The sequence below is a fragment of the Pecten maximus genome, chromosome 11 (assembly GCF_902652985.1).
Source record: "Pecten maximus chromosome 11, xPecMax1.1, whole genome shotgun sequence".
Lineage (NCBI taxonomy): Eukaryota > Metazoa > Mollusca > Bivalvia > Pectinida > Pectinidae > Pecten > Pecten maximus.
In genome coordinates, this window is record NC_047025.1 from 5,592,513 (window position 1) to 5,620,437 (window position 27,925).

The 27,925-nt window shown below is 36.6% G+C and overlaps 1 protein-coding gene across 1 annotated transcript in view; it reads left to right on the forward strand.

Annotated features, from left to right (window-relative positions):
- Positions 1-27,925, forward strand: part of LOC117338137 (hydrocephalus-inducing protein-like) — a 77,013-nt gene that overhangs the window by 1,938 nt on the left and 47,150 nt on the right. The window contains 34 exon segments of the mRNA XM_033899351.1: positions 82-207; positions 2,431-2,550; positions 3,269-3,403; positions 4,132-4,331; positions 4,880-5,004; positions 5,796-5,997; positions 6,689-6,815; positions 7,138-7,637; positions 8,571-8,638; positions 9,244-9,571; positions 10,249-10,432; positions 11,420-11,536; positions 12,074-12,226; positions 13,596-13,699; positions 13,828-13,962; positions 14,754-14,898; positions 15,102-15,214; positions 15,507-15,657; positions 16,413-16,550; positions 17,699-17,827; positions 18,395-18,754; positions 18,985-19,554; positions 19,903-20,040; positions 20,627-20,947; positions 21,173-21,366; positions 22,327-22,600; positions 23,008-23,202; positions 23,338-23,484; positions 23,809-24,048; positions 24,492-24,594; positions 24,871-24,963; positions 25,236-25,376; positions 25,709-25,864; positions 26,743-26,985. Of these exon segments, the coding sequence (XP_033755242.1) occupies positions 82-207; positions 2,431-2,550; positions 3,269-3,403; positions 4,132-4,331; positions 4,880-5,004; positions 5,796-5,997; positions 6,689-6,815; positions 7,138-7,637; positions 8,571-8,638; positions 9,244-9,571; positions 10,249-10,432; positions 11,420-11,536; positions 12,074-12,226; positions 13,596-13,699; positions 13,828-13,962; positions 14,754-14,898; positions 15,102-15,214; positions 15,507-15,657; positions 16,413-16,550; positions 17,699-17,827; positions 18,395-18,754; positions 18,985-19,554; positions 19,903-20,040; positions 20,627-20,947; positions 21,173-21,366; positions 22,327-22,600; positions 23,008-23,202; positions 23,338-23,484; positions 23,809-24,048; positions 24,492-24,594; positions 24,871-24,963; positions 25,236-25,376; positions 25,709-25,864; positions 26,743-26,985 (6,475 nt within the window).

A 27,925-nucleotide genomic window follows, 5' to 3' on the forward strand; every position in this document is an offset into this window, starting at 1 on the left:
TCACTAAACCCATAACCAGCTTCTTATTTCTCAATGTTTTACACACAATTTTATTGATGTTTATTCCACATCGTTTTCCAGATGACACCGAGTAAGTTTTTGTTCGACATGCAAATGGACACTGAACAGAAGCTGGCCAATACACATTACATGAAGGTTCCAAGGAAAATCGAGCTGCTGGATATGGCCGACACCAGCTTACAAAGGGTCAGTACAACATTATCATTGTTTATAGACCAAGTTTTATAGCACATGAACTGTTAGTGGTAATTATACTCTGCTCATATAACACCATTTCTACTGTAGTGGGACTGGACTGGGTCGATACGGTGGTGGTATAAGGGTCTCGTGTGTCTTCGAAGGCGAATACTTGGAAAAAAGGAGGAAGGTGTGTAGCGGGACTGGACTGGGTCGATCATCGGTGACCAGGTAGCTCAGTTGGTAGAGCATCCGGCTAGTGTTTGGAGGTCCCGGGTTCGAACCCCAGTCTGGCCGCTACATTTTCTCCTCTCCTGTTACACTAATGATAATATTCAGTTTGTCTGCATTTAAAAATCCATAGCTGCCTCGTTAAAAATTATGCTTTAACAATCATTTTCTGATATATTTGTTGTGAGGTTGTTAAACCAAGATGTTTTTGTAACAAAGGGAGGTAATCTAGTTTACGTTTGTCTCATTGGTGATTATAACATTGTGTGATATGTCTGTAAAAACTTTTCATTTACAGGAAGAGGAAATAACAAAAAAAACCTCGGTAATGGCTAACAAAGTGTCACTCAATCTTAAATAAAGCTTGATCACTCAGTCTTGAGGTTGTCGAAAATTTAATATCATATACAGTATAGGAGGCAGAAATACTGGAGCCAAATTACATATGTCATTGTTTCTTTTAATTATTACTTAAATAAGAGGTAAAAGAGGAGTGATCTAGTTTTGATAAGATTGATCTACATTTATATATATTGATATTGTATGCACTGACCAGTGTATGATATATAATGACCAGTTGTATCAGATCCTCATCTGGAAATAGTCAGACATGAAATATTTACCAATAAAAGATCTTTAGAGCCTATCATCAATTATTGTGATTTTTAGGTCCCACCACCAACTTTAATGATCTAAAGACCCCATTAATAATTAAAATGATCTTTATTTCCCACCACCAACTATAATAATGATCTTTAGCCAAGGTCCTGTCACCAATTATAATGATCTTTAGGCCCCAATCACCAATTGTAATGATCTTTAGGGCCCCATCACCAATTATAATTATTTTTAGGCCCCAATCACCAATTATAATGATCTTTAGGCCCCAATCACCAATTATAATGATCTTTAGGCCCAAATCACCAATTATAATGATCTTTAGGCCCCAATCACCAATTATAATGATCTTTAGGCCAGACACCAATTATAATGATCTTTAGGCCCCAATCACCAATTATAATGAACTTTAGTCCCCAGTCACCAATTATGATGATCTTTAGGCCCAAATCACCAATCATAATGATCTTTAGGCCCCAATCACCAATTATAATGATCTTTAGGCCCCAATCACCAATTATAATGATCTTTAGGCCAGACACCAATTATAATGATCTTTAGGCCCAAATCACCAATTATAATGATCTTTAGGCCCCATCACCAATTATAATGATCTTTAGGCCGAGTTGCTAATTATAATTATATTGTAAAGGTCTTGTCACCTGTCAAATTGATCTGTAGGTCTCGCTACGTGTTACAATTGTTGAATCTCGATCATTTCCTGGTTTACAATGTCTGCCCCAGTTAAACTGGTCCTGTATAATCACGCAATAGCATGTGACTGCAATTACCCAGCATGCATCATATATATATATACAGCATGTATGTATCAATCCAGTTGTATATTTTGTTGGGCGGGTGAGACAATCATTATTGTGATCACTGTTTTTCAAACATTCGAAAAATAATCTACACTTTTTGTTATTTTCAGCATGTCTTAAGTAAAAATGGAACATTTAAAATCAATGGACATCAGATCGGTCAAATCTTTGTTATAAGTAAAAAAAAAAAATCAATTTCAGCTTCATATGCATGATTGGCCAAATCATTTTTTTTTTTAAACAGAAACACCAATAAAATAGTGTAAGTTTAGTATTAAAATTTTCAGAATATAAATTTACTTGTGAGTGGATAATGATTTTCAAGATAATTATCTTTTTTTTTCATTGCTGTCTGCAAAATATTCTATTCAGGATCATAGCTTTGTGCAAATTAAGCAATATATAAACATAGCAGTTTCTTCATTTTTTCCCCCCCAAAAAAATGTTGTGTATGTTGAAGGACACTTATAGCTAAATTGGTTAAGTTTTAGTTTTCTACCGGACTCTGAACAACTGTTTTATTGTAAATCCTTACAACTGACTAGATACTTTGTTTTGACAGTTTTCACAAGTCAACATAGATGAACCAATGTTCCAGCCCTACCCATCAGAGATATTTTTCCAGAACTTTAAGCCCTTCGAAGTGTATGAAGTGCCGCTGATTTTGAGGAACAATGACAAGGTAATTAAGATGGGACATATAGTGTTAACACCCATGTTCGTCCTGTCTCGTTGCATTGCGTCACGATGGAATGAAATTAGCTAATCCCAGGAACTGCTGATACGATCCTCACGAAACTATGTTTCGGGGTGTCAAGTTACAGCAGGGACACTTATGTCTTACAGACGTTTTCTAGTTTATAATATTTTTGTCCTAAATAAGCATACATAGTGATTTTGGATATTTCAACCAATTAGCCTTACAAAAACCCATAAACATTCTTCAGGATATCGGAGACAGTTATACTTCAGAACAAGGCCCAGTTGTCAAAAGGATATTAAGCTAGTCGCAATATATAACAATTTTAAAAACCATGATAAATTCATTTCTGGTAAAAGTAACCTGACAAAATTTTACAAAACTCTATAGCACTCGACCAGTCTCTTCCTACATGTCTATTTCAAGGAATATACACAGAAGTAAAGTGGAATTATGATTTTTACGAATCAAGTGATTAAGCTAATCACATTTAAAAAACTGGATCCAGTTGATTAGTAATATCCTGGCAGTTAATGAGTGTTTATCTCAGTTCTGTTTACATTTCAAGGTCTAACTGTCAATCATATCATGAATGCTTAATCATAAATAAGAAGTTTGAAAGACTCGAAACTCTTTTAGAAATCCGTGTAAAGGATTGTGCTTTTTAAGATGTATTCAATATAACCTTGTGATATTACAGGTTCCTCGCCTAGTCAAAGTGACCCAGGCTGATTCGCCGTATTTCAGCGTGATTAGTCCTCATGATGTTGGACATAAAGTGGGACCAGGACTCCCCACAACCTTCAAAATACAATTTACTCCCGATGAGAAAAAGGTAAGCTTATTAAGAAGTACAGTCTACCCTCGTTATATCGCCATATTTCCTCCGTGTCAATTATGGCGGTATAACGAGGGTGGCGTTAGTATAGAATCATGAAAATTACAACAGTAAAAGATAATACCCTAATTCTATAAATAGAACACTAAAGAGTTCCTCCATCGCAGAAAAAACGGACCAAGATGGCGATATCGTCGAGGGTAATATATAGAGTTTGGGACGTTTGTATTGTTATGAATGTCGCGGATGGTGGTATGCGAGGGTGGCGAACTTAACAAGGGAATTATATAGAAGGGAAATCCGTTCTAGGGGTGTAGGTGGCGGTATGCGAGGGTGGCGGTAGATTCGGGTGGCGATAGGGTCGAGGGTACACTGTATATACATTCAATAAAGGCATTATTTAATCTGAGCTGTTGTTAAAATTATATAAATTTACCTAGTGAATCAGAAAACACTGAAGGCTGAGAACGGAGCAAGGAGGATGTTCATTTGATAACTTTCCTCCATCTCCCTGTGACCTCTCTCCATAGACAGTCTACTTGATAGAATATGTATTAGATATATTTGAGTTCACCAGATACCCTAGCTAGAAGGAAAAAAATTAGGCTAAATGACAAGACTTGTGCAGATAAAAATTATAATTTTGAAGTTTTTCTTCAGGAAGATTCTATTATGTTTTTGTTTACTTTTTGTTTACTTTTAAAATCATAATTTTCTGTTATCAGGACTACAACCATGAGTTGGTGTGTATTACGGAACGTGAGAAGTTTATTGTTCCTGTCAAAGCGATCGGATCACGCGCTATACTGGACTTCCCGGATAACATTGTCTTTCCTGTGGGACCGGTCAAAAACACAATGAGCAGGACACTTCTTATCCGAAACATTGGCAATAAGGAAGCCAGGTTTACTCTCTCTGTAGACAAGTAAGTTGAACTTATTATCCATAATTCTAAAAAATGTAACTTGAAATTACAGGTATAGGCCAGGTTTTGTATATTTGAGTGATATAAATTTCATCCAAATCGTTGAGAATTTTACATTATGCTTGATATTTAGACTGGCCCCCTGTTTCAAGAATATTAAAATTATAAATAAAATTGAGGTTCTCTAAGATATACATTCTGTATGTCGGATTCTAGACCAAAGTTTCAAACTAGGGGGAGATAATCTAGTATTAGACATTTAGCATAGCAAATCTTAACAAAAAAACCTTAGGGGCTGGTGACCACTATACTTAAATTAAAATACTTATAAAAGTATACTGTGTATATTTACAAATTAAATAAAGATACTGACTATTTATTAATATTATCAAATTTCCAGAGATCTTTTATCATTTTAATTATAACTGCTCATTTAACTGAACTTTTCTACTTTGTATTATATCTAACAATAGATTTCTACTTGTTTTTTATTTTTTTATTTACCAAGCTATCAGAGGATGTAACAGTTCCAATTAATTATTTTTCAGACCATTTACAGTAAGTCCAGAGATAGGAACATTGCCAGTACAGGACAGCATGCAGGTCACTGTGGAGTTTAGACCAAACAAGACTGGCGATCACATGAAAGATCTCAGCCTCCATTATCATACAGGTAATTTGGCTGTCGTATATGTATGTAGGGCCAAAATAAAAATAAAGTTGGTTTTGGTGTAACCCGCCCGACCCCAAAAAAATTTTATTGTGAAAAATAAAACATTGATTTTTAACGTTTTGACCGTTTTGGATATTTATGTCTGGAAGTTGCTGTACAGGTTTGTAACTAAGTCTCCCAAACCCAAATAAGGTTGGTGTGTGTTTCTTTTGTTTAAAAACACATAATTAATAATGATTTCCATATTCTGGTTTGTTTTCGTATTAGAGGTTGAAAATCTTTTCAGAACTCAATAAAAAAAATGTCAGCCCTACCTACCTACCCATATGTAAGATCCCCAGGTCCGGTTACAGCAAACCAAGATATTTGTAAGGGCTGGCCTAGTATTTTAAATTGATAAAGTTCCTGCACATCAAATATTTAAAAACTTAATCATATCAAAAAGTTTTGATTTCATCATGTAGTTTAAAAATCCAGTAAATAGGTTTGAAATTAATATGTAAGAGGATGTCATATGAAAGTTATGATTCAATTTATTTCATCTTTTTATGCCTCTGCCATGAAATGGGGGGGGGTACCCATGTCTGTCCCGACCCGATGCAATGTAACTAGCTTATCTCAGGAACTGCTGATGTGATCCTCACCAAATTGTGTTTCATGTGCTAGAGGAGACATTTTTGTCTTACAGACATTTTCTAGTTTTAACTATGTGAGGCATGGGACCCAGTGTCCAATATGACTCAATGCACAACAGCTAAACTTTCTTAATTCAATAAAACCAACCATTTCAGGTGAAGATGTATTGATAGCTCTTCACGGACAAGCTCAGGACGGAAACGTACGGCTGGATAAAAACTCTCTGAGAATTGAAAACACCTTTATATCCATGGCCAATGAGAGAACAATTATGATTCACAACAGGACCGACGTGATCGCTCACTTCCGCTGGACACAATTCGCAACACAGGAAGAGGAAAACCACCAGAAAAACAGGTCAGAACCGATTTTTAAAGTAGATTCATCATTTGATAACTTAGTAATAATTTCAACTCATCCGATTTTGTGACATGAGGTTAATTAAGGTCAAAGGTCAAGATAACTGTTGTATGTACCATATGAAATTTATCCTCCAATAAATCCCCTCCCCTAGTGTTAAAGGTTTAGTACCACATTTATCCTCAAATAAACCCAATCCCCCAGACTAGTGTAAAAGTTTGGTATTAATGTTTGAGGAGGGCTTATTTATGAACTACTTCTTGAACCACAATTTTAAAATTGATAATTCTTCCAAATTGAAAAGGAGGGCTTATTTATGAACTACTTCTTGAACCACAATTTTAAAATTGATAATTCTTCCAAATTGAAAAGGAGGACTAATTTGTGGCCAGGAGCTTATTTGGGGATAATTATTGATTTTTCCTGTAAGCACATACCATTGATTAGAGGTTGTAATTGTGACTGCATCTACTAGAAAGTACAACATTATCATTCAGGGAGGCTGAATTCTTATCTCGGACCGGACAGGATGTTTCACTAAAAAAAAATTAAAATTCTATTAAATTGGTGCACAGTGAAATGATCTCCAGTTTAACCTTACTGCTATACAGATTTTGGTTTGTAGTCTACTGCAGCACACTGATATACTGTTTTCAACCCTGCCTATAATTATATATTATCTGTACAGAATGACCAGCACACTAACATCAGAGGAAGAGTCCGATACCGAGAAGTTCCTCCAGGAATGTGTCCAGGATCCCACTCTTCGTGATAAACTTTCCATACTGGGACGGACTTTCCAGAATAGAAGGATGGTAGGAACAAACTTCTCTTATTTACCTAAAAAAAAACAGGGGTTTTCAGTAATTTTTTGTCAAATTTTATAAAGCATTACCGCAATCTGCATATTTTCTTGGATTCAAAGTTTTTTTTACTTATTCTGAATAGTTCTATATAATATCTAATATTTGTAAATTAAGGAGATTGCTTTAACTTCACAGGATTTGCCTGTTCACAATTAAGTTCTTATGTTAGATTGTTTGCAATTTCTACAAAATGAAATGTTCTGAAATGAAAAAAAAAATCTGTGTAAGTTATGACACTTAAGAATTCATCATCAGAAATTTTGGTTTTCAGCTGGTGGAAAATGACAACATGCTTTTTAACGATGATGTGGTTAAGATTGAGCCTGTCGAGGGAGACATTTGGCCAAACTCTAGCTTTGAAGTCAATGTAATATTCAAGCCAAGAGAAGCTCAAAGCTACACAAGGACTGCCTTCTGTGATGTAACTGGGCGAGAGAGTCGTCTGCCCTTGAGGATTCGCGGCGATGGTATTGGACCGAATGTACAATTCTCGTTTGAATCCTTAGACATGGGGAATATTTTCATTGGCTCTAAGCACACTTACGAGGTTGTGCTTGCGAATAAAGGTGACATTGATGCTATTTATAGTGTGATGCCGAACTCCAGCATCTTTGGACCGTGTTTTAGCTTCAACCCTTCGGAAGGCATCGTGATGCCAGGCGGCCACCAGGCTATCCACATCTCCTTTTCCAGTCCCTACCTCGGAGACTTCCAGGAAACCTTCAAGTTCCAAATAGATGGCCAGCCCGAAATACTGGAGGTCCAGTTCAGGTACAGACTTATATCTATATACACTAGTTTGTGTATAATAAACTTTCCATATTGTGTCCCTTTCGTAACATTAAAATCTTGATACATTTTATCTCATTTAATAAACGGTTTATAATTAATTTTTCTTTGTTTTCATGGTAAATACTCAAATGTGATTGGTCGAAAAATCCTTTCATTCTTCTATAAAGAAATTCCGAGAATGGCACGAAAAATGTGACGTCACAATACGACAATTGACGTTGCGTATTGATTTGAGAAAAAGGATCCCATTTAAAACCAGTAAAATTGTACATAAAACATGTTTTAAATTAGAAAATCATTTTCAAAAATTGATTATAAGCGTTGATGTCAATTTTTTTTTAGTTAAATTTTGTTTGCGGATTCATACAGTTTGCAAACAAAATTTGTTTCATACCCCGATGAAACTAAAAAAAAATGACATCAATGCTTAAATGTAGGATCTTAAATGAGTTTTCAGTTTGTATAGATTTCATGAAACAACTCTTAGAAGTTTATATTTTTGCGAGCCTTATTGTCAACAACAAAATAAAACTTTTAGGCAAGTTTCATAAAATCTCATATGAAATGAAAACAAGATATTAAAAAGATGCTTTTTATCTCATAACTAAAAAAAAACATACGTTTTGACAAGTTTGTGGAGGGCAAAATCATACAAGAGTGGCCATTTTCTTGTGCTATGTACATTTAAAATACATGATGTCATTGTCCATATTATGATGTCACAATGATGATATTAGTCTGTCATTTTCAGTCCTAACTGAATCTCTGCAAATATTTATTGAAGAAAATGAAACCCAGAAACATCTTATTCTTTGATAAGTAGTTTGTTGTCTTTGCCATTTTTTTTATATATATATATATATATATTGTCATGTTGAGATATGGTTATAGACTTATTTATATCTATTTCAGTGGCTCTGTGATAGGACCAACTTTTCAGTTCAATGTCCCAAAGCTCAGGTTTGGGGTTGTTTCATACGGTAAGTCGTGACGATGGACTGAAATAGTGTATAAATCATACATACGTACGTACGGGGTATTCTAAATTTTGAAGCACAAGATTTTTAATATGTTTGAATTTAACTTTGGTTGAAACCAATTTGGGACAGGACCCAATAAATGGTGCAGGCAATGCTTTATATGAATCCTCCCCATGTATCACTCATGATATACATGTTTTATAAAATGAAAGTTTGTAATATATTACAACAACCTAGATGCTTTGGTGATAAATGGTACAGAGTTAAATATATCAAAAATGTGAGAGAAAGTCTTCATCACTGATTCGTGAAAATACTGTAAGCATGGAAATTTATGTGAGGGGAAAATTCTTTTGTTTGTGAAGATTTCCCTCATGCGTATAATTTGGATATCAATTTGCATAATCTCGAACTACAAATGGGTGGATCGAGCGCGAAAATTACACTCATGGGTATAGTTTACATATCAAAATCACGAAATTAACCCCCCACGAAAACAACCACGTTTACAGTAAATGATACAAATTCAGATCATTTAGATTGCACAGAATTAGCTCCTGTTTCCCAGGAACAGAACTTTTATTTCCTATCTCTGTTTTTGTCAGGATTCCTCAACACCCAGACTTGTATGTTAAAAAACACATCCCTTGTGCCTATGACTTTCCACTTACGAGTGCCGGGAGACGGTAACACGGACAGTATCTGCTGCACTAGCGACCTCGAAAGTGATTCCAGCTCTCCCCTACCCAAACCAGGGGCAGGGCCCTCGAGGGAGTTCGAGATCATTCCAGCATCTGGAACTCTTCAACCTCAAAGTGAGACCAAAATCACCGTTAAGTTCATCTCGAACACGATTAAGAAGTACGAGATGGTTATGGTGGTTGATGTAGACAATGTTGGCGAGGAAATCCTGTCGCTGCCGATTCACGCAAAGTATGTATACTGTGGTCTCCTGCCTCAAAGTTAATGATGCAAGTATTGAATATAGGTCTGTGATGTTACAAACTAAATTTAATGGCCACATAAACTCTTGTGGAATGGACACGTTTTAATCTTTTCATCTGCTCAGTAATCGTCGTTACATGTGGTGATTGAATGCGTAGGATCTGCAATATTTCTTCATGAAAACGTCATCCGTTTCATTTGATATATCTACATAATGTGTAATGTAAAAACGTAATGATAATGAAACTTTTTTTCCTTTGAATATTATGCAAGACATGTGATTTTATCAACATGTTGGAAATCATTAGGTTGTTATAATCGGTATGATAATAAGTTGGTGGAATACAATCGTCAATATCTCCAGAATTACGATTATGAAATTGAAAACAAAACAATTTAAGGTATTTTTGTTATTCATTTAATATTCAACATAACGGTCGTTTCCTTGAAAACTGGACTCTTATTTTTCTTGTGAAATCAAAGAACGATCCCATTGCTTACTCTCACATCAGGATTACTGATCAAATTCAATTTGATGTCAGTAGTTTTTGGGTGGTACATCAAAAGGTTTTATTAATAGCAGTTTTTCACAATATTTTGTTTAGTTATTAGCTCCTGCTAAATTGTACAAAAGTTACAATCATGCCAAACCTTTGTATTTACAGGTGCATTGTGCCAAATGTGTCCGTACTGAGTCCGATGCTTGACTACGGCCGATGTTTCCTGAGGCATTCCTACGAACACAGTGTCAAGCTCCATAACGACACTGATCTTCCTGCCAAATACGAATTAATCCAACAACATATAGATAGAGACACACCAATCACATACAGTAGTCCTAAACCAAAGGTAAGTCCTACTCCAGGTTTATCATATAAAATAGTCCTAAACTAAAGGTAAAGTCCTACTCTAGGTTTATCATATGAAATAGTCCTAAACCAAAGGTAAGTCCTACTCCAGGTTTATCATATAAAATAGTCCTAAACTAAAGTTCAAGTCCTATTCAAGGTTTATCATATAAAATAGTCCTAAACTATCAAAGTCCTACTCCAGGTTTATCATCAAATACAATAATTGATCATCAGGCATCGTGGAGCCCATTCTCTGTGTAAGACACAGGAGCCTGTGTTGTATATATATTAATATGAGGTAGTGATGACTTTGTAGGGAATCGTGGAGCCCCACTCTCTCTGTGTCAGACACAGGGGCCTGTGTTGTATATATATTAATATGAGGTAGCGATGACTTTTTAGGGAATCGTGGAGCCCCACTCTCTCTGTGTGAGACACAGGGGCCTGTGTTGTATATATATCAATATGAGGTAGCGATGACTTTGTAGGGAATCGCGGAGCCCCACTCTCTGTGTGAGACACAGGGGCCTGTGTTGTATATATTAATATGAGGTAGCGATGACTTTGTAGGGAATCGTGGAGCCCCACACTGTGTGAGACACAGGGGCCTGTGTTGTATATATATTAATATGAGGTAGCAATGACTTTGTAGGGAATCGTGGAGCCCCACTCTCTTTGTGAGACACAGGGGCCTGTGTTGTTTATATATTAATATAAGGTAGCGATGACTTTGTAGGGAATCATGGAGCCCCACTCTCTTTGTGAGACACAGGGGCCTGTGTTGTTTATATATTAATATGAGGTAGCGATGACTTTGTAGGGAATCATGGAGCCCCACTCTCTTTGTGAGACACAGGGGCCTGTGTTGTTTATATATTAATATGAGGTAGTGATGACTTTGTAGGGAATCGTGGAGCCCCACTCTCTTTGTGAGACACAGGGGCCTGTGTTCTAATATTTATATGAGGTAGCGATGACTTTGTAGGGAATCGTGGAGCCCCACTCTCTGTGTGAAGTCCCCATGGTTATACAGGCTGAGATGTTGGAGGAACAACACGTTATTTCCTATTTCTCCATATTTGGAAGTCCAGATCCTCCACTGGTAAGTTATCTTTTAAATTAGTACTATTTCTAGATATATGATATTATATATGATATAAGTAATAAATGATTATTAGGCAGGTGGTAACAGTCTTATATTATATACCAAACATTTTTTAAAAATTTTTTTACTTTTATTTTAAATGTAAAAGGAAGAAAAATTCATTCTTAACCGTCATACTGGTATGAAGGAAAACATTTTACATTTTCATTTTGTACGAAGCCAATGTTATATATATATATTAGAGACAATGGTTATATAACTTGCTGTAAATGTACATATTATAGCGGTAATCTTATTTTAGCGATTTTTACGTTTGAAGAATTTCGCTAAATTTGTATTGTTTTAATGGTAGCTTAATGTTTTATGAGACAAGAATTGTCGGTGTACTAATTTATCATTCCACTAATCAGTTTTAATTTGGTTCTGCGCTAAAATTTTAGCACGCTAAAATAAGTATATTAACAGTATTTATCAGTAAGTAGTAAAAGTATACAAACTTATGGACACGGTTGTATAACTGGTGTGTCTTTTCAGTCTGTACAGATGAGCTGTACTGGAGAGGGTCCTGTCGTACACATCTCTCCGATGGACATCGACTGGAACGTAATCCCGGTACTGACGGACACTCCTATGAAAGTCACACTGTCTAATGAATCCCTCATTCCAGCAAAGTTCACGGCACATATGGTAAGATCAAGTTCTTAAATTCAAAAGGTAAAGAATGAATTAAGAAGTTTTGGTTTTAGTGATTCATGGAATGTTACTTTTAGAAAGATTTTGCATGAATAAGTGAAATACAATTATGAAACTTTTTGATCTCGGACACTGATACCTCAAAGCTTATCATGATGTTCAAATTCCAATCCTGTTTCAGGTGAAAATCTATATAAAGCATAATCGTTAACCTCGACTACTCTTATGTCTCAACAGTTTTTATTACCTGGCCGACTGAGAGATAATGAGGTTCAAAATTTAATGCATAATTTAATGGTCTCTCAGATTTCTGTTTCACCTTCATCAAAAGTTGAGAGAAATCTTAGAATATTGTTAACCCTTATCGTGCTAAATGCGGCAAATGCCGCGGCGCCGATCCAAGTCTGTGTCTGCTAATCGCGACATATGCTGCTTTCCGAGGTTGTGTTTATATACCGTCCAAAAATAGATACGGGATTGCCTGCAATCGGTAGTACTATAATAGTAATTGACGTCATACCTTCCCAACATGCCTTTGCAGTAATTCTGAGTAATTTGATTGGCTAATAAAAATACTATCGGAGGTTTCCTTCACTGTTGTGACCTTCGATACAAAATGTCTGACTGGAGTGAGTCAGCTTTTGCGGACGACAAAGAAAGGGATGCGTTCCTCCGTGAATATTTTGATTCTGACGCCGAGGAAGAATTTGAAGGTTTCGAGGACATTGATTTAGTAAATAATGTTGTAATTCAAAGACAGATCCCGATGGATCAAAGCGTAAGAGATCGTGAATTCGAAGAAGATACCGACTGGTCTCGTAATGATACAATACCAGTAAATGCGCCATTCACAGGTACGTCTCGTATCAAGTTTAACTTAGATGATGATATGGAACCGATCGATTTTGTAAACAAATTCTTTACACAAGAATTCGTTGAGACTGTTGTGACGGAAACAAATAGATATGCTAATCAACGTCTTGAAGCAAATCGCGAGAACCTGGCCCCCCCATAGTCGAATTGGCAAATGGCGTAATACCAACGTACCTGAAATAAACATTTTTTTTGCTCTAATTATCGCCATTGGGATTGTTCATAAGAGTCAACTTGTTGAATATTGGTCAACATATGAAGAGGAGGTTGTAAACTTTAAAAAAAAGTATATGGTTTATGTAGATAAACCTGAAAATGAATTCACAGTATTAAAATGAAAAGTAAACACATTTTTTGCTGTTTTTCACTGTTTTATTCAGCATTGAGGGCAAAGGGAAGTAATTACATGATTAGCATGATAAGGGTTAATAAGGATTGTTTATTAAGAGTGTTGATTAGGGGTAGATTTGTAAAAAAAATTTTTTTTTAGGTGAGAAACAAATCGGTGTTCCGTGTAGAGCCATCCGAGGGAGAAATCCCAGCAGAGAAGACGCTGGAGCTGACAGTAACAGCTAACCTCAATGATTGTGTGAGGTAAGGGGGTCGCTCAGTGATGAAGTTGGCACACAATTCTTTTTTAACTGATTTATTGGAATCTATCGCAAAAATATGTACCATTGTAAATATGTTTTCAGCATAATTATTGTTGTTGTTGTTGACAGATTCCAGGATAAATTGCAAGTGAACTTTTTGGAAAGTCAGGTTCGTCACATCCCCCTGACTGCATACGGACAAGGCACTACTATTGTGTCTGATCCTCCACTGACTTCTCACCTCAACCTAGGACCAAACTTCAGGTAAGTTACGACAAACCTCAGGTAAAGTTATCACTGACAAACCTCAGGTAAATGACAAATCTCAGGTAAATGACAAACCTCAGGTAAAGTTATCACTGACAAACTTATGTAAAGTTATCACTGACAAACCTCAGGTAAAGTTATCACTGACAAACTTATGTAAAGTTATCACTGACAAACCTCAGGTAAAGTTATTAATGACAAATCTCAAGTAAAGTTATTAGTTACAAATCTTAGGTAAAGTTATCACTGACAAACCTCGGGTAAAGTTATCACTGACAAACTTCAGGTAAATGACAAATCTTAGGTAAAGTTATCACTGACAAACATAAGTTAAGTTATCTCTGACAAACATAAGGTAAAGTTGTCACTGACAAATCTTAGGTAAAGTTATCACTGACAAACCTCAGGTAAAGTTATCACTGACAAACCTCAGGTAAAGTTATCATTAAAAACCTCAGGTAAAGTTAAAATATCACTGACAAACCTCAGGTAAAGTTATCACTGACAAAACTCAGGTAAAGTTATCATTGACAAACTGCGGGTAAAGTTATCACTGACAAATCTCAGGTAAAGTAATCACTGACAAATCTTAGGTAAAGTTATCACTGACAAACCTCACGACAGGTAATTTTGTCATTGATAATGAAACCGCAGGTAAAGTTGTCGCTGACAAATATAAGGTCAAGTTGTTATCAACAAACCTGACAATATCTTATTTGAATATACCGGGTACTGATAGATCTGTTGTCTACTAAGATTATGTAACATATTTGTGTTTATTTTACCAGTAACCGGCCCCTACAGAAGACCTTCACCTTGACCAACAAGAGTCGACGCCACCAACAGCTTGTCTGGAGTTTGGATGGCTTTGGTCCCATCGCCAAGGCTAAAAAGGAAATGGCTTCCTACAATGCACTTGACATGAAGTTCAAAGTACGTCCAAGTTTTTACTGCTATCTGACTAGAGCAATTGTCTTTTTCTTCATAAAACTGTATTTTTGTTTACTATGTATACAGTATATAATTATGATATACAGTTTTAAACTGTATAATTAATTATGATATGTTATTATGATATAAAGTTTCAGATTTTATATGATGATCCAGATTAAAGGATTTAATGATATAATTTTCAGAACACTCCCCCACCACCAGAACCGAGACGGCCCATATTCAAACTGAACCCCAACAGGTTTGACCTTTCACCTGGTGCCAGTATGGACATGCATATTGAGGGACTGGTTGACAGGTAAGTATCTTATTCAGTCTAGCCTTACACACGTTATATAATTTAGGTTTTTTGGGATAACTAGAAATAGAAATTACGAAATTATCAGGAAAACGCAGGAGAAATGAAATCCATTATTTTAAAAAAGATCCAGGGCAAAAAAAGCTGAGTTCAGGTGACGAATATGTGCTATTCCATTAGAAAAGAGCATCGGAACATTTTAAATGAAATTCATTGTCTGTGTAGTTTTGATTTTGAGAAAGTAAAAATTATTTGACACAAATTTTACTTTTGTGTTTTTTTTTCTTTACAGTCCTCAAAATGTGAAAGAGAGGATGTTGTGTCACGCGATCATTGGACGACAGGGAGGGAAGGAGTTAATCATGAGAGTGGACGTATCAGCCGACTTCATCAGTCCGCTATTAGAGTTCTCCACCAAAGCAGTATACTTCAGGGTTGACAAGGTTAGAGCTATAGCTGTATAGAGTATACATCAGGCCATTGACTGGCGATCACTGATATGCCATGATTTTCATTTCACAGAAAAATTATTAAATTAATTCAATGGGTAATTGGGCAATAGGCTTAATGCCCATATAAGCTCTTTCACACAAGTGTTGAAAGGGTACTTTTAGATATGTTAGTTGTAAAGGATAAACTTCTTATAAATGACAGGCCAATTGAAATATGGAATGATGGTGAAGAAGAGTTATTTCCCTTAGGCCACATTCAATTGTCTCTGACGGGTCATTGTTCTCTGATATATGGAAAAGAATTTTGATGGGGGTTCAGATAATTGTGGAAATGTTGGAATATGGTACTCTCCTTGTACTGAGGTAGGGTTGAAATACCTGGTATTGGTTTGGAATTGGTTTTAAGTCTACTACAGGCTAGACTCGAATATAGCAAATTAGCAAACTTCAGCTGTCAAAATCCAATATGGCCACCTGTCAGCCATTTTGTATTCCTGATCAGACTAAAAATTGAGTAGGCACAACAAGAGACCAAGGGAAATTTGAAATGTCCTTCAAAAAACTTCGTACCTGAACCTCCATAACATGACATATTGTTCATCATAAGTAATTAAGATGGATAGTAATTTTTTATACTGTTACACTAACTGTAAATACTACATATTGTGGCGCAGTGATGCACACACAAGGGTTCTTCTCTGACAGATGTCGACCGATTCTAATACTAAATATTTCTGTTAATACAGAAACCAGAGGAGGAACTCAGCCTCCAGGTTAGAGAGCTGAAAATGACAAATGTGTCCACGTTGCCCCTGTCCACCGGTCTGAAGCTACAGCATCCCTTTCAGATTATTTTGGACGATGGCTCACCAACTTCAGAAACGGTGAGTTATATAACCAAACCTCCATACAATCAATTTTAAAGTTATATTTACAGTACAGCAATGCAATACAGCAATCAATTGTAACGTTATATTTACGGTACAGCAATGCAATACAACAATCAATTGTAAAGTTATATTTACAGTACAGCAATGCAATACAGCAATCAATTGTAAAGTTATATTTACAGTACAGCAATGCAATACAGCAATCAATTGTAAAGTTATATTTACAGTACAGCAATGCAATACAGCAATCAATTGTAAAGTTATATTTACCGTACAGCAATGCAATACAGCAATCAATTGTGAAGTTATATTTACGGTACAGCAATGCAATACAGCAATCAATTGTAAAGTTATATTTACAGTACAGCAATGTAATACAGCAATCAGTTGTGAAGTTATATTTACGGTACAGCAATGCAATACAGCAATCAATTGTAAAGTTATATTTACAGTACAGCAATGTAATACAGCAATCAATTGTAAAGTTATATTTACAGTACAGCAATGTAATACAGCAATCAATTGTAAAGTTATATTTACAGTACAGCAATGCAATACAGCAATCAATTGTAAAGTTATATTTACAGTACAGCAATGCAATACAGCAATCAATTGTAAAGTTATATTTACAGTACATCAATGTAATACAGCAATCAATTGTAAAGTTATATTTACAGTACATCAATGTAATACAGCAATCAATTGTAAAGTTACATTTACAGTACAGCAATGTAATACAGCAATCAATTGTAAAGTTACATTTACAGTACAGCAATGTAATACAGCAATCAATTGTAAAGTTACATTTACAGTACAGCAATGTAATACAGCAATCAATTGTAAAGTTACATTTACAGTACAGCAATATAATACAGCAATCAATTGTAAAGTTATATTTACAGTACAGCAATGTAATACAGCAGTCAATTGTAAAGTTATATTTACAGTACAGCAATGTAATACAAAAATCAATTATAAAGTTATATTTACGGTACAGCAATGCAATACATTTAGCAATCATTGTTATATTTACAGTATTGCAATGATGTAACAGCAATCAATTGTTATGTTTACAGTACAGCAATGTAATACAGCAATGAATTGTCACAGCACGCTGTAATTGCTATTTTTATATCTAACAGGAAGTCCGACTTGATGTTAATGAAGAGTATACGCTGATGATCCAGTTTGATCCGGCCTATAAAGATGACCTCCACATACGTACCATTGACGAGATTCTCCATGTCACCTACCGGGAACATCCTCATATAGTAAGTTTGATTGCAAGGAACATATAGATAATCTTTATTTATTTATCAATAATAATTATTGTGAAACAAGTTTTTAATATATCTAAAACTTATAAAACAGAGTACGTGGAGAAAACGTGAGAAAGAGGTCGAGTCTGTGACCTTCAAACTTTTTTCACAACTTTTCATCAGTTTTGTTACCAGAAAATTTTTTAAAAACCCCTGTAACGAAGTTAGGAGCAGTATACTGGAATCAGCCTGTCTGTCAGTCTGTCATCCATATATCTTGTCCAGACAACTCCTACTAAAGTACTGTTCCAATTTCAACAAAACTTGGCTTGTATAATCAGTACAACATGTAGTTGTGCATCCCGACTTTTTTTTTTTACGATATGCATTTTTCAAAATGACCATGGCTTTGATTGGTTGAGGCTTGTCCGGACAACTCCTACTAAAGTACTGTTCCGATTTCAACAAAACTTGGCTTGTATAATCGGTACAACATGTAGTTGTGCATCCTGACTTTTTTTTTATGATAATTGCTTTTTTCAAAATGGCTGCTGATTGGTTGACACTTGTTTTTTCCAGGATTACATAGCATTGAGAGGAGAGGTGTACTTTCCTAACATTGACTTTGAGAAGACAGTGGTAGACTTTGGATGTATTTTAAATGATACAGAGGTCACTCGGTACGTTAACATTACCAACAATAGTCCGATGGAGGTGAAGTACCGCTGGTCGTTCCTGGTCGGTAAGGAGCCGAATGTGGTGATCAGACACCCGCCAAAACCGGTAGTGACGCTGCCCCAGATCGAGGAGACAGAGGAGGCGGCCGCGGAGGTCCAGCCGGAGATAGCTGTCCTCATACAGGAGCCATCACAGACACATCTGGCCGACAATGAGGAGGTGAAGGAGGAAGAGGAGAAGGCCGACCATGAACCGACAAAGGTTTGTGTTAACGTAACAAATCACGAAAGACCGTTCAAATCTCGGATCCTTAAACTGTTACTTTAGAAAAAAATTATGTTGATAATTCTCTCCTGAACATTTTGTGGAGTTAGTATGTAACTCTATCTTTTACTTAGTTCACATTTCAATTTCAATATGAGTAAAATTATTTGTTGCTAGGAAAGTGATCACATTTCAACTTCAATATGAGTAAAATTATCTGTTGCTAGGAAAGTGAGGTGTTGCTAGGCAGCAGTATCCATGGTGACGCAGAGGACCTTCAAAAGGAACAAGAGTCTGACCGCTCATTTGACAACAAAGCCACAGAGGAACACCAGTCCAGCTTCCACACACAGGACGACGAAAGTCTGAAGGCTGTCGACAGCGATGATGAAAGGCCGGAAAAGGGCCAACTGGAGCAGGAAGAGGCCCCAGAGGGAGGTGTTGATAAAAACCAAATGGAGGGATTGCGCTTAAGTTTGACCTCTCTCCGTGACATTGCCCTTGATGAAGATCCTCTTCAGACAAATCGCGCCCTGAGCGCCTTGTTGGAGAACAATCGAGAAGAAACCCCAGTAGGTATAGAGGAGGTGTTCGATATCCTGCCACTGTATGGAATACTACAGCCAGGCGACACTGAGCAAGTCACCATGACCTTCTATGGCCATGCAGACATCTGGGGGGAGACCAAGGCGATCTGTGAAGTAGAGGGAGGCCCCACCTACGAACTTCTCCTCAAAGGAGAGGCTTCCTTAGTGGACTACAAAATTGACTGCAAGGAGATTGATTATGGAAAACAGGTATGTGAAAAATATTGATTATCTAAAACAGGTATGTGAAAAATATTGATTATCGAAAACAGGTATGTAAAAATTTTGATTATCTAAAACAGGTTTGTGAAAATATTGATTATCTAAAACAGGTATGTGAAAAATATTGGTTATCGAAAACAGGTATGTGAAAAATATTGATTATCGAAAACAGGTATGTAAAAATTTTGATTATCTAAAACAGGTTTGTGAAAATATTGATTATCAAAAACAAGTATGTGTAGGGGTTGGGAGATGAGAGTAAATTGCCTTCTCGCATTGTATTCTATGTAAATAATCCATATGTAAAGTAAGGGAGTATGACTTGTTTGTTTACAGATGTATGACCATGTGGCTTCAGCAGAAATAACCCTTTGTAACACTGGGAAGGTCGGTTTTGAATTTTGTGCCATGGGAATGGACCCTACTCTGTCCAAGAAGCCTGCTCCTGGAATTCCTATCATGGTACCTCACACTGTAAGTACTCACTAGGGTAAACTCAGAATAGTCAGAATTAGGACCTTCAACTGAGGTCAAGGTCACAATTGAGACCTTCAACTGAGGTCAAGGTCACAATCGAGACCCTCAACTGAGGTCAGGGTCACAATTGAGACCTTCAACTGAGGTCAAGGTCACAATCAAGACCTTCAACTGAGGTCAGTGTTACAATCAAGAACTTCATCTCAGGTCAAGGTCACAATCTAGAACTCTATCTCAGGTCAAGGTCATAATCTGGAGCTCCACCAGAGGTCAAGGTCACAATCAGGACTTCTATCTCAAGTCAGGGTCACAATCAGAGCCTCCGTCTTAGATTGAGGCCAGTATCAAAATTTGATATGCTGATATGATAGAGATAATATTTGATTAAGCCTTGAGAGTGTAGTTTCAATGTAGAAACACTGGTATAACTTACTGTTACAATTGTATTCTTCTGGAAAATAGTTTTGCTTTTCTTAGGTTTATCTTATTTATATCAATGAGTCTGGTGTAAAGGACTTATTTCAAGTTCTGCAGCAGAAATTAACTTAACTTATATAAAAACCTGACTATTGACTTGTTCAAGGGTTTTGTGGAACCATTGTCGGAGCAGAAGCTAGTCATCAAGTATCTTCCTGGCGTGCCAGAAGTGTTCTCCAAAACATTCCACATCCAAGTGGCTCACTTTGAACCAGACAAGATTTGTATCCAAGGAGAGGGTGTGTTTCCACGGATATCTCTTGACCTGCCACGGACTTCGGACCCAGAGGGACATTACCAGGAAACAGTAAGACAAGCAAAGGAGAATCTATATTCTGCCAGAACTTTCAACAAACCACTGACAGAACGTCCCCAGAGTTGTCTCCCCTCGTCACAACGTGTGCCTGGGGACCCGCTCATGACACAGGTAAAGACTTTCTCATCTTTCCAACAATTTTCTGTACCCAAATCTTGCTTATGCTTTGCCTAATTGTTATTTGTGAATTTCTTTTTTCTTTAATATTTGTAACATGATAGAACAAAAAAATTTTTTTTTTTTATTACTGAACATCTGCAGAAACCTGTACGTGAATGAATTGTTTCAACCTTTAAAAGAAAGCTTCAGTTGTTGAGATATATATTTATGGTACAGGACATGCCCACTCAGCCACCAGAGTTGGAAGTGCAGATGGAGCTAGAAAGGATGACTGTCAAGGAGTTCGCCATGGATACGCAGAATAACCAATCGGCACGAATAAATGCTGGACTTGACACAACCCCGCCGGATAGTAACGAGACCCGTGAGTCTACTGACACGGAGGGGCGACCCAGACGAAAGAAAGTCAAGTGAGTTCTTGTTAGTTACTACAGGGGTCGCGATGGCCGAGTGGTTAAGGTGTCCCGACACTTTATCACTAGCCCTCCACCTCTGGGTTGCAAGTTTGAAACCTACGTGGGGCAGTTGCGAGGTACTGACCGTAGGCCATTGTTTTTTCTCTGGGTACTCCGGCTTTCCTCGACCTCCAAAACCTGGCACGTCCTTAAATGACCCTGGCTGTTAATAGGACATTAAACAAAAACAAACCAAAGTCACTGCAATATTAGCAACATCATCATCAATGATAATATAGCTATATATGTTAAATAATCTGAATGTATTATGATTATATTAAATGTATTTTAACCTGATTTTTTTTATACTCATTCTACTGGTCCAGGAATGTTTTGTCTTTTCATCAACATTAAGAAGTTGCTAGAATTATTAATCCCCTACCTGTGAGAAAAGGTGGACTATAGGTTTCCTCTCCGTCCGTCTTGTATGTAATATGTACAAAATACACCCTCACAGTTATTTCTTTAAAGAGTTTTGAGACAAGAAGGTTCAAGCAGGGATAGCACATGGATTTTCCTACAGTAGAAACAGGGTCTGTTAAAAGGACCCATTCCCCTAAAAAATCTTGTGAAATTTCCCATTTTACCACTGAAAAATTCCCAATTTTGAAATCACTTTAGAATGATTAAGTTAGTTTTATCTACAATGACATATACTAAGGCACTTTTGAAAAATAAAAAAACAGCTATAGATAACAAAATGAAATAAAACAAATTAATATAAAGGCAATATTCATCAAAGAAAAACTGAAATTTGTATGAATTTCACAATTTTTTGTTTTTCCCAATGTCACATTTTGTCGCGTAGAAATTCCCAATTCAATGGACCCTGGACCTAGTTGAAAAATTGTAGGAAAATCCCTGTAGCAAGACATTACAAAAATTTTGCTATTAACCATAAAATTTACCTTGCAGATCGAAACTACCAGAGTACCTGCTAGACTTTGGCTACGTCGTGTTGGGAACGGTGAGGACACATATTGTACGAGCCACAAACACTGGCTGGTTCCCTACGTCCTTCCAGGTGGAGCGAGAAGATATCCACCATTTTGGATTCCACGTGGAGTTGGACCGGGTCAGGAACCTTCCTGGATCACCCGATCACGAGACAGTGGACTTTGTTGTTAGTTTTGATCCAAGAGGTGCGAATCTATCGGAGGGATCTGTGGAAACCGTTGTTCCTATCAATGTAAGTATACCACTTGAGGATTATTGTAACGACATAAATCATTTTTCACTTGCCATTATCAAAGTTTGTATTGATTTAAGAATCCAATCTTTTCCATTTAACCTCAGTGCTTTGAATTGTCCTCGTCTTGAATCATGATGCTAGAGGGCTTCCATCGTGACCATCCCATATAGTTCTAGTTGTGAGAATATTACTTAACCTGCCAGATTTGATCTTCATTTGTATGGTGTTAAGTCTATAAAGCAGAAAATGCTTAACCTTCCGGAACACCTGGTCTTAGTCTTCCTGTACATTCTCATAGGTCTCAATGTAAAACTATGTTTTATTTCTATTTTGTCATCTTTTTTATTATTTTGATTTAGATTTACGATTTCGTTTCCATGTCTTTATTCTCTGTTTTTTTTCAGATTATAAATGGGCCGGTTATCCAGATTCGACTCCGAGCGAAGGTGACAATGCCAGATATGGAAATCTCTGACGATACATTAGACTTCAACGAGACAAAGTGTGGTGAATGTAAGGTCATCACTATCCAGCTTCACAATCATCAACAGGTCAAGTGTGAGTGGAACTCCCTGCCTGCTGACAAGGACAGCAAAAAGGTCAGTATTATCTCACCACAGACGGAAAAATAGAAAATAAAACATCATCACAAATCTACATAATAATAAAATTGTTAGTACCATTAACTGCAAAGTTTGAAAGGCATTTTACGTTTTGTTTTTCTCGTTCGACAGTTGGACAAACATGTCCCCATGCACTTACGCCGTAAGATGAAACAAGAGAAACAGAAGCCGCGACACTTTGAGATAATGCCAGCTACTGGTACTCTGGTACCTGGCCAACGACAGAATGTTCAAGTGAAGTTCATGCCAACGGAAGAGGTATTAATAGTTACTGTTAAAGTATTACTGGTGTTTTATACTGTCACAGTGTTACAGGACTGTTGGGTCATGCAGACAAAATAATTTGTCAATTGAATGAATATTTGTCGAGACTTACCTTGAAAGATATATATAAAATCCAACAAACCTGGTCTTAAAGCTAAAACCATTTTGACCAGGTTAAGCAAAAGTGGGTGTTTATAGTTGTTTACTGTTTACATAATAATGTGACATGATTAAATTAGTTTTTTTTCCAATGAAGTTGAAAATCTTAGGAACCATGATGCAGAATGAATAATATTTTATTTTTTTTTTTTTTTTCAGAAATACTACGAACAGCGTATCCTCATCAGAATAGCTCAGAGTAGCCAGAGGATTTTGCTGTTATGTCGCGGCCAGGGTAGGGAGCCTCACCTGGACTTTGATAGAAACATGGTCGAGTTTGGACCCATTCTCCCCCATAGTACTGGTGATGAACAGGACATTATAATTAGAAATCCTTGCAGCTTCCCTATTGAATTCTACAATCTGGAATTTGACTCTAACTACCTAGAGGAAGAAAAGGTAGGTGCAAATCTTCACTGTTATGTTTTTTGATAACCCTACTTAATTATCATTGTGGACAGATTTTGACATCAGCCTGTTTTTCATCCATCCTACTAAATTTGCTTGGAATGCAGCCTATTGCCTAAGATACTTAATGGATTTTGATGAAATATATCAAATTTAGAATGGATTTTGATGAAATATATCAAATTTAGAATTGACTTCTGAAAATGAGTTTTAATTTCAAGTATGTGTGTGCATTGCAGTTGTAGCTCATGCCCAGCCCAGCTGAAATATTAAGAAAAGTTCCCAGCAGCACAGGGCAATAAACCCATCAAACAAACAAACAAATAATCGGCAATACTCAAACAAAGACTAAAATTCCGAACCTATCAAGTTCCATTTGACAATGATTTTCGAAATTAATTGTATAAGTGATGGTAATTTTACTTTTCTAACAGATACTGCGTCTGATGAAGGGCTACGATGAAATGAATACCATCCTACTCCCACCGCGTGGACCATCTGAGAAACTCCCACAGGAACTCACAGAACATTATGATGGTATGTAGAACTTAAGATTAAAACAATGGATGTAAACACCTGTATTTCTGACTTAACAATGACTAATTATTTCATCACTTATAAAGTTTACCTGGAACCTTCAATTAAATGAAAATGAAATTATTCAAATTAAAAGTCATCAATTCTATTTAGTTAATTTGTTCCCTGCAGCAGCATATCAAAATGCTTGATATACAACACACGTTATTGCTAGAAAAATAAATCTATGGTTTAAGCCGATCCTTGATCAATGTGGGCATTAATTTCATTTTATAGAGCAAATGAAAAAGTTGGAGGAGATTGAGCGTACCCGGAGAGAGGCTGAGGAAGCGGCTGCAGAAGCTGCTCGTTTAGAGGAGGACAAAGATGGTAGGTCTCTCTAGCAAGTCTGTCTGGCCGCCATACTTTTGTTAGACTTGCTTTGAGGTCCATTTTTTCATTGGAATTTGTGAGAGTTATAATCAATATACTGATTTTTACGCAAATGTTCTTTTTAGGTAATATCAAATTGAATGTTATTAAAATAAAAAAGTTTTTCAAATTTGTGATAAATTTTGAGACCAAAATCAAAAGCTTAAAGTTAATTAAAATAAAATTTGGATGGTTTTTAAGTGGTAATTTATGACGTGACGGTTTGACAGGTGAGAGCGGATATGGTGATGGACGAGGAGAGGACTCTGAGGTAAAGACGGATGGAGCTTTAGGTACGGCTGCTGGCTCCCACCCTCCGTCTGTCATAGAGGATATCGAGGATAGACTGAAGAAGGAAGAGGAAAGTGAAGGTAATGCTTGAATGGTGAATCTGGGGGAAGGAGAAGTGGGGCTCTATATATGGAAATAGAAGTAATTCCTTTGAATGAAGTATTGGGTGAGCATTGCAGGCCCAAGGGGCCTCTTGTTGTGAGATATGTTCAATCAGTATTACCGGAGGTATATGACATCTGATTTACAGGAAACTATTGCATTAATCAAAAGAATTATTAATATGTATAAATTTGAACAATGCCATTTTTGCAAAAAGTTATAGGATGCTTTTTGTCAGGTTTTTTTTTTTTTTTTTGAAAAGTCAATGTCTCTGAGAGTGTCGTATTAATAGCATCTTTGCTGTTGTTAGCCCGGTCCACCAGTGCACTTGGAGTTGGCGAGCTTGAGATTACGCCAGTATCAGCTGCCATCGCCCGCCATCTTGGGATAGACCTTACACCAGAAGGAACAGCTGCACGCAACCGAAGGGGGATAGCGGTCATTGTCAACGGTGCCCCGATGTCGGGTAAGGCATCACCTGTCTATAAAGGCCACCTCTGTGTAACAACATGTCTATAAAGACAACCTCTATATAAAAACAACATGTCTGTTAACGCCACCTCTATATAGAAACAACCTGTATATAAAGGCCACCTCTCTATAACAATAACCTGTATATAAAGGACACCTCTGTATAAAAACAACCTGTCTATAAAGACCACCTCTGTATAACAACCTTTCTGTAAAGGACACCTCTATATAACAATAACCTGTCTATAAAGCCACCTCTTTATAACAATAACCTGTTTGTAAAGGACACCTGTATATAACAAACCTGTCTATAAAGGCCACATGTATATAACAACCTTTCTGTAAAGGACACCTCTATATAACAATTACCTGTATATAAAGGACACCTCTGTATAACAACAACCTGTCTATAAAGGACACCTGTATAATAACAACCTGTCTATAAGGGACACCTCTGTATAACAACAAACTGTCTATAAAGGACACCTATATAACAACAACCTGTCTACAAAGGACACCTCTGTATAACAACAACCTGTCTATAAAGACCACCTCTGTATAACAACAACCTGTCTATAAAGAGCACCTCTGTATAACAACCTGTCTGTAAAGGCCACCTCTATATAACAATAACTTGTCTATAAAGGATACATCTGTATAACAACAACCTGTCTATAAAGGACACTTGTGTATATCATTAACCTCTCTATAAAGGACACCTCTGTATAACAATAACCGATGGTTAAATGTTTCAACCCCCAATGTTAACAATTCATTTTATATAAAACTCTATATTAGAACACCTGCCTATAAAGGCCACTGTTCTCTGTTCCTTGAGTGACTGTTATAGACAGGTTTGACTGTACTTTTTAGGGAAAACCGTAACGGCCGTGGCACTAGCCAGAATGTACGAAGCGGCTATACTGACGATAGACCAGGTCGTCCTGGACGCTATCTCGACGGGAACAAAGTCAGGCATGCGCGCCCGTGAGATGTGTCAGGAGGCTGCTCGTAAGAGGGCCGAGGAGCTAAAACTTTTGGAGGGGGAGGAAATCGAAAAGAAGGCGGGTGGAGGTCTGAGTGTCGAGGCAGTGACTGCTCACACACAGGGAACCAGTAAGTACCACACCAAGATAATGGACATTGAGTCTTCATGATAATGAAAACAAAATTTGGTCTTTCTGACGATGTAAACGATCATTTCAATTTCTATTGGAATTGTAAAATTATGATATTGGTCATGATCCTTCTATAAAATTTGATTCCCTCTTCATGAAAAGGAAGTTTTGATTTTATCTTATTTTATAATTTATAACAAGACGATATTATTTTGACATTTTGGAAGCACTGGTTAATATAATTATGATGTCATCTTTTCTCAAACTGCTTATTAATGCTATGTCCATCCAGGATTGTGTATTGAAAGCCAAACCAATTAATATGTCCATGAATTGTGTGTTATAAGTCAAATTGCTTAATAACATCTGTCCAAGGATTGTGTGTTGTAAGTCAAATTGCTTATTAATGTGTCCAAGGATTGTGTGTTGTAAGTCAAATTGCTTATTAATGTGTCCAAGGATTGTGTGTTGTAAGCCAAACTGCTAAATATGTCCAAGGATTGTGTGTTGTAAGTCAAATTGCTTATTAATGTGTCCAAGGATTGTGTGTTGTAAGTCAAATTGCTTATTAATGTGTCCAAGGATTATGTGTTGTAAGCCAAATTGCCTAATACGTCCCTGGATTGTGTGTTGTAAGTCAAATTGCTTATAAATGTGTCCAAGGATTGTGTGTTGTAAACCAAAGTGCTTAATATGTCCTAGGATCAAGTCTCACTACTAATTTGTCACTTATAAATTTAATACACTTCCATAATGTGTGTCAATTGCTTATTGTGCTGTCAATGGCTTGTGCTGTCACTTGCGTTTTGTGCTGTCACTTGTGTTTTGTGCTGTCAATGGCTTGTTCTGTCACTTGCGTTTTGTGCTGTCACTTGCTTTTTGTGCTGTCACTTGCTTTTTGTTCTTCCACTTGCTTGTTTCACTACCCTAACCTTGCA